The following is a 7,773-nucleotide window of genomic DNA, read 5'->3' as shown; positions in this document are numbered from 1 at the left end:
TAAGGCAAAAGTGTAGTGTTATTAAAAGAACAATTTATAATTGGAATTCTAATAGCTAGCAACTGAGATGTAGTCATATTCTGTAAGAAGCTGTCAAAACAAGGAGTTTCATATCACCTGTAGAGCAAAATTAAAGACTTGAAGGCAAAGAAAACTCATAAAAGCCCACATCGTATCTTGTTTGGGTTGGAATGAATATTCCCCCAACCAAATACCTTTAGACTCTGCCACCCTGGTGCGGTATGTGGAAATAGAACGTAGATTACATTTGTAATCAGAAATGAAAAGGAATCTTATTATGATCGAAAACAAAAACCAAACAAAAAAAGAAAATAGAGAATTTAACTCAAGATAGGATGGAAGTGGTCATGAGGATGGTTCTCCAATATCTGTACTGCTTGTAAAGAAAAGATTAGGCTTATTCTGTGCTTGATGTTTGGTTCTTCTTTGAAGGAAGGATGGAGGAAAAGAAGGATGGAGGGATGAAAAGAGAGAGAGAGGAAAAGATGATACAAAAGGAATAAACAACCCAAATGTGGGTCTGAAATTCAAAACAAAGTTTCAAGAATGCAGATTTGGGATCCATGTAAGGAATAAATTAATGAAATTTCAATCGTGACCTGAGTGAGAATGAATTGGGAAGTCAAGAGATGCATGTCACTTCACAGGTTCAAGTGCAAGGTGCATGGTCACTTGTTAGGAATGTTTTAAGGAAAACTAGTATACTAGATGAGACTGGGGCCAGATGATATTTAATATCCTTTCTTATTCTGAGATTATCTGAGCTACATGTTACTCACAATCCTGATGTATTTAGTTACCAGGACCAAACCTAGTCAAAACTATGCATAAATTGAAAGCTTTTTGTCCAAATCCCCGCATCTTCCCCTACTCCGTATTGGTTATTTTACTTTAGTGTCATCTCAGTTTACTTTTCCTTATGCCATACCAATATGATCCCAGTAATCACTATGTCTAAAGCAACAAAGAAAATCAATCTTATTAACTCATTTGCTTTGTGTGCTGAGGACTCAAATAAGTGATTTTCCTCACCAGATATATTCTTATTCGAAAAGGACCCCCAGCACTTCAAACGAACTGAGAGTAAGTTATAAATGTCTTACCACAAAAACTCCGTAAGTGAGGTGATGGTTCTGTTAATCAGATTGATTTAAACATTCCACATTGTATATCAAATCATCACATTGTACCCCATAAATGTATACAGTTATGATTTAATAAAAAATCAAATTTAAAAAAAGGAAAAACATTAAGGATTTTAATAAAGCACCCTGGCATTATGAGCCTCCCCCTCAAGAAATAAATAAAATAAAATATCTAAAGGACTCTGGAGGAAATGCAATGCTTAGAACACAGGAATAAAGGATTCCCTAAGTGGGGACTTCTGGAGATGTCGCTGTGCCAGGAAGATACCTCCTTGTCGCCACTCAGGAATGGTGACGGACTAGAGCCACACGTGAAGTCTGTCATGTCAGTAACTGTGTATTTGGCAGGCACAGGGAAGCTATTGTCGAGGAGAACTTTGAGTTTGGTTCTGCAGATGAGGTTACTAGCACAATTCCCTCTCCAACTTGTTGTTTAAGATAAATAATTATGCCTCCAGTCTGCATTCCTATAGGCAGTTGGTGCTTTGTTGATATTTGCTGACACAACTAATAAACAGTGTAAAAATCGACTAACAAGAGCAATCCAGATGTTACCCAGCTTCCTAGGAAAGGAACATTAATTTCTTTGTAGATCGTATGCCCTCACCATACTGAAAACGGTAACATTTTCTGAGAGGCCCATGATCACGTGCAAGAATACACATTATCTCAGGAACAAACGCATGAAAGTCTCCCAAGGTCTTGGTTCAGATCTTGCCATCTCTTGCCTGGACACATAAAGTAACCTCCATAAACCACAGGCTCAGTCCCTGAAAATCTAGTTCCCTCAGTCCCTCCAGTCAGCTTTCTAGAACATATCAGATTATGTTACTTTTCTGCTTACAAACCTCTAGTGTCTTCCACTGGCCAGCAGAATCCGGTCCAGGACGCTTTATCTTGCTACACATAAAACTATCATTGAAATCATATTTTCTTTTCCTTTCTTTCTTTTCTTTTCTTCCTTTTTTTTTTTGAGACCGAGTCTCATTTTGTCTACCCTTGGTAAAGTGCCATGGCATCATAAGTCACAGCAACCTCAAACTCCTGGGCTTACGCTTAAGCCTTCTCTTGCCTCAGCCTCCCAAGTAGCTAGGACTACAGGCACCAGCCACTATACCTGGCTATTTTTAGAGACAGTCTCACTCTGGGTCAGGCCGGTCTTGAACCTGTGAGCTCAAGTAATCCACCCACCTCGGCCTCCCGGAATGCTGAGATTACAGGAGTGAGCCACTGTGCCCAGCTGAAACCATATTTTCCCAGCTGCCCTAATTTAAATATATCCTTCCTATTGTCTAGCCTATAACTCATTATCATTTCCCAAAATGAAACATCTGCCTGGTGAACTCCTAATCTTGTAGCAGCAAAAAAACAAAATAAAACAAATAAAAAACTTTTTTTTTTTTTTTCCCCAAATCAAAACTTGATTGAAAAGCTGACATCAAAATAGGAGATGGCTATCGTATACCTTACAAAATCAAATGTAATTCTCTTGGCAGATTAACTAGAATTACTGAACATACGGTAAGTCTTTCTGTGAGATAACACAAATTCAGGAAGTTGTGTAGACCATTACAGTTGCTCTTTTGTAAATGAACACCCTTCTGTGAGTGTGTCCTTTTCTCCTGTAGTCTGGCACAACACTGTCAAACAACTGACACAAAGACCCCTGGCTGGGCATGGCTGGAAACTGTCGTGATCTTGTAGCAACCTGGACATTTTACATCCATAAAATAAGCATTTGGACTTTGAACTTTTCTTAATCCTGGAGTTTCCCTTTATCCCCTTTGTTTTGAGAAAGCATTATTACAGTTATACCTTTATAATGCATTCCTTTCTCATTTCCTGCCAAATACTCACCCCTTTCAACCCACACGTAGACCTCACAGTGAGGCCGCAGTGGGGATTCACTCTTCCTGCGAGCCATGCAGATTTTGCTTCTGTAACTTTACACATTAGACTCTTTCTCTATGGAACAAGCCTTGTTTTTACCCCACCCAGTACATTTCTAGTCACCCTGAATTTAAATACTACCTTCCATGTGAGACCTCTTAAAGGAAGAATTATTTCCTCCCACCTCTATACCTCTGAGACATTTTTGATAATATGATAGTATTCACCCCATGTTTATTTATTTATTTATTCATTCATTCATTTTTATTGTTCGGGATTCATTAAAGGTACGGAGAATTAGGTTACACTGATTGCATTTGTTAAATAAAGTCTCTCTTATAATTGTGTCCCTCCCCCAAGAGCTGTACCTTACACCGTGACCCCCTTCTTCCTCCCTCTCCCCTCTCTCCACTCCATAATTCCCCTACACCCCCCACCCCTACCCCTTGTATTAGCTCATCTACTGCCTTCATATTAGAATTGAGTAGAATTGGATTCTTGCTTCTCCATTGTTGTGACGCTTTACTAAGAAGAATGTGTTCCACCTCCATCCAAGTTAATACAAAAGATGTAGATGTGTTGATTTTTTAAAGATCTATTTTCTGTTCTGATTTCTGACCCTCCTAAATATTTTTATCACAGAAAAAGCAGTTGTGATACATACAATGACAGAGCACTGAACTTGGGGACTTTGGGTTCAATTCACAGCTCTGCTATTTATAAACATTATGAATTCTATTTTAAGATTATACTACGTATAATGATGAAATGTGGCAATATACAGTACGTTAAATATTAAAGCGGTACATGATTCTGCTAGCTAAATATTTAAATGATACAAGAGCAGGTAAAGAAAAGTGTCCATTGCAGGTATTCAATAAGCCTTTTTTGAATTAATATTGAATAATAATAAAGAATAAAGCAATTCGATAAATACAATATTTAGCTATTGATAATATTGGTATCTAAGAAATATTAATTTTTGAAATATGCTCTAAATAATGATAAGCAAGAGTTGGCAAACACTTTCTCTAAAATAGTAAATAATTTAGTCCATAGGATCTCTGTCATAATTACTAAGCTTTACTATTGTAGTGCAAAAAGGCACCAGGGAGTGGTTGTGTTCTAATAGAACTTTATTTATAAAAACAGATTTGGCTCCTGGTCCATGGTTTGCTAACCTCTGGTGATGTGAGTTGCAAATCTTTTTACCCAGTCTTTCTCTGCTTGGATGGTCTACTGGCAATACTTACACTTATTTTGTTTTGTGAAAGAATCTCACGTGGTCGAATTTATCAAATTTTTCTATAGGTTTATGTTTTTCTTTTTAAAAGTACATATTGTTTCCTTGCCCACATTACTTGATGATTTTCTCTACACATTTTAAAGTCTGTTTTTCACATTCAAATCTTTAATCATGCTAGAAGTAATAGCTGTGCCTGTGAAGTAGAGACTAATATTCTTTCCTGGTTTCTTTCTTTCTTTTTTTTTTTCAGAAAGCCAGTCAGTCCAGTTTTTTTACTGACTAATCTATCTTTTCCCAACTGATTTTTAGTACCACCATTTTTCTAGATCAAGAATATATCAGTTTGTGGCTTCTTTATTTAGTCCTATTAAAATAGGACTTATTTATTGCTATGTCAACACCATATTGTCTGGTACTACTAGTCAATCCTCTCTTATCTACCTATTGTATTTCGCATACATTTTAGAACCAATTTATTTTTGTGCTACAGGGAAAAAATATGGTAGAATTCTGATTGAAATTGCTTTGACTTTGTAGCTAATTAAGATTTGATATCCACATAAAATTAGAATCCCCCATCTATGAGCACGGTATGTCTCCCCATTTCTTCACTGTTTTATGGCCTTCATTAATGTTTTCTAATTTTCTCCATCTGAGTCTTGAACATTTTTGTTATTTTACTGTTAGATACCTCTCAGTCTATTATCAATGGTGTGTATTTCTTTGGGGGGAGGAAGGGGTGTCAAATGATCCTTTATTGAAACATTTTCCTTTGTACTTTTTAACTAAATGGGCCTTCCAGGGTACCACTATTAATGTCATCTATGATGTCATGAGGGTGGTGGCCACTGACGTGGCATCCCACGGACTGGGCCATCCCCAGGATCTTTTTAATGGTTCCAGAGAGTTCTCTGGCTAAAGATCCGTGCCATATCTGTCTGGCAAAGTTGACAATCTCATCAAAAGTGATATTTCCATTGTGTTTAATGGTTTTCTGTTTCTTTCTGTCTCTTGGTGGTTCCTTAAGGGCTTTGATGATGAGGGCAGAGGTAGAAGGTACCTCTTGGATATGGGCCTGACTGTTCTGGATAGTCAGTTTCACTGTAATCCTCAGACCCTTCCAGTCACCAGTTGCCTTGGTGAAGTCATCACCAACCTTTTTTGGAAACAAACCCAGAGGGCTGATCCTGGAAGCCAGGGCTGATGTGGCACCGACTTCGCCACTGGTGCACCTCAGGTACAGGACTTTGATCTCGTTGGGGTCGAATTTAAGCGGCATGGTGGAGGTGGCTGGTGTCAGATGAACCCGGATTCCAGACAACTGAAGAAAGTTGCCGATGATATCGATTTCTAATATTTGTTACTAATATTGACTGAGACCTTATATCCTTTCCTCTTTCTGAACCCTCTTATTTGAATGCCTTTTATATTTTCTTGAATTTTCAATTGAGTTAATTGTTTTATATGCAAAGAACATCAATTTGATGTTTTCCTTTCTAATATTTCTTTTCTTCTTACCCTTATTTCTTTTACTCTCTCCTCCTCTCTCTCTCTCTTTAGTCTTACTCTATTTCCAAGGACTCTGGTATAATGTTAAATAGTTACGATGATGGGCAGTACTTTAACCATAAAAGGCATGCTTCTAAAATATTATCATTAGGAATTATATTTGTTGTGGGTCTTTAGTGAACAGCCTTTATCAGATCAAGGAATTTCTCTTCTATTCCTTGTGTGCTAAGATGTTCTTTATTATGAATAAACCCCACCCCAAACTCCCCCTCTTCCAACCCACAATCTCTGTTAAATCGAATCTCAATTATCTCAGCTGTTCATGGCATATTTATCTCCTTTGCAAACACCTTCCTATAAAGAACTCAAATCCTATAAGAAGTCATCTTGATTTTTACTTCCAGTTATATGTCTTGAATCAATACACACTTTCCCCCACCCATCTCTTGTGCTGTGCCACTAGGTTAAGACTCTATTATAATGTACTAGATTACTTCCTCATCTCCTAACTGGCCTCTCTCCAGCTGCTTTTTTCCTCCATCTGGTCCTTCTTCTTACAGTAGCCAAATACAGCTTTTTCAGCATAAATAGTATCATGACACTACTCTGCTAAAAAGAACCAAAATCATAAAATTCTCATTGTACTTAGGATAAAATCTAAAAATGTTGACTTTTACTTTAGGATCTTACATGATCTACTCTTTTTTCACCTCTTTATTTTCACCCCAACCAAAACGGGGTTCCAACTACCCTGATTTTTTCTTTCAATTTTTCACACCATCCATGTTTTTTTCCTGCTTCAGAACCTCCCTCTGGAACACTTTCTCCCTAATATAGGACAGGCTATTTCTAATTCATCCTTCAAATCTCAGGCTAACCATCACGCCTCAGAGCTGTCTTCTCTACTACTCATTTAGATCTCCCTGTAATTTCCCTTGAAGGCACTTATTACAGTTTAAATTCTAAAGAAAAATTTTTGGACTATCTGTGCTTATCTCCTCCTGGATGAGCACACACTTCAAGTATTATATAAATATATATAACCATTTCTGTTAATTTGTTTGCTTCTTGCATTTCTTTCAGGCATGTCCAACCCATGACTCACGGGCTGCATGCGTATTATGTGAGGACTATTTTGCTTACCTGTGGTGGTGGATGTTGCAAAAGGTATGCACAGACCTTTTTATTTTTGCTCATCAGCTTTCATTTCAATATCTGTGTATTTAACATGTGGCCCCAGACAACTCTTCTTCTTCCAACAGGGCCCAGAAAAGTCAGAAGTTACACACCCCTGGCAATCTTTCCTAAAATTGGAATATCCCATAAGATTTTTCTTAAAACTCAGGAGAAATTTTTGGGAGAAATTGCAAAGACTCCTCACACCTAAATAGCAAAATTGCCTAATGACTTTGCTAAGAGAGATATCTCGGAGAGGTCATCCATTAAATAATCTCTCCTTATGGAGGAGGTTTAATAATAAAAGTGATGATGCTTCTGAAATCAATTAGTACGGTTATGTATAAATAGGATGCAAATTGTTTATATTTTAGATGAGTCAAAGTTAAAATAAGTCATGTAGCAAATTCCAAAAGTAGCCTTAGAGTTCTCTGGAAATTTTATTACAAGTTAGTGTGGGTCCTCATGTTAGTTCCTCAATAGATATAATGAGAAGGGGGTACAGATTAATAATCGACAATTCTAAACTTCAAGCTGTAGTATAGAGATAGTAATATCTAATAGTGGTGTGAGAATTGATCAAAATAATATTGGAACATCCTGGATAATGTAGGTATATAAGAGGCATTTAATAAATAGCAGCTACTATTATTATTATTATTATTATTATTATCATCATCCCTCTTAAAAGCATATGAGAATGGTGTTATTATGGAGCTAATAATCAAAGAGTAACAATAAATGTTACTGGGTTGGTCGCTTTTATGTCACTGCAAAAAACTTAAA

At 36.9% G+C, this 7,773-nt stretch overlaps 1 protein-coding gene and 1 pseudogene across 1 annotated transcript; both read right to left on the bottom strand.

Annotated features, from left to right (window-relative positions):
* Positions 1 to 2,735: 2,735 nt before the first annotated feature.
* Positions 2,736 to 2,893, bottom strand: LOC128580884 (40S ribosomal protein S27-like; annotated as a pseudogene).
* Positions 2,894 to 5,083: 2,190 nt separating this feature from the next.
* Positions 5,084 to 5,629, bottom strand: LOC128582289 (60S ribosomal protein L12-like). Its single transcript, XM_053586036.1, has one exon. The coding sequence runs from the start codon at positions 5,579 to 5,581 to the stop codon at positions 5,084 to 5,086; it is 498 nt and encodes a 165-aa protein (XP_053442011.1). The 5' UTR covers positions 5,582 to 5,629.
* Positions 5,630 to 7,773: the final 2,144 nt, after the last annotated feature.

Source organism: Nycticebus coucang, chromosome 3 (assembly GCF_027406575.1).
Source record: "Nycticebus coucang isolate mNycCou1 chromosome 3, mNycCou1.pri, whole genome shotgun sequence".
NCBI lineage: Eukaryota > Metazoa > Chordata > Mammalia > Primates > Lorisidae > Nycticebus > Nycticebus coucang.
The sequence above is the reverse complement of the archived record's forward strand: the minus strand, read 5'-3'. Positions and strand labels throughout refer to the sequence as shown.

Bases quoted from the DNA above. Each gene is read 5' to 3' on its own strand.
- LOC128582289 (XM_053586036.1), bottom strand. From the start codon at position 5,581: ATGCCGCTTAAATTCGACCCCAACGAGATCAAAGTCCTGTACCTGAGG.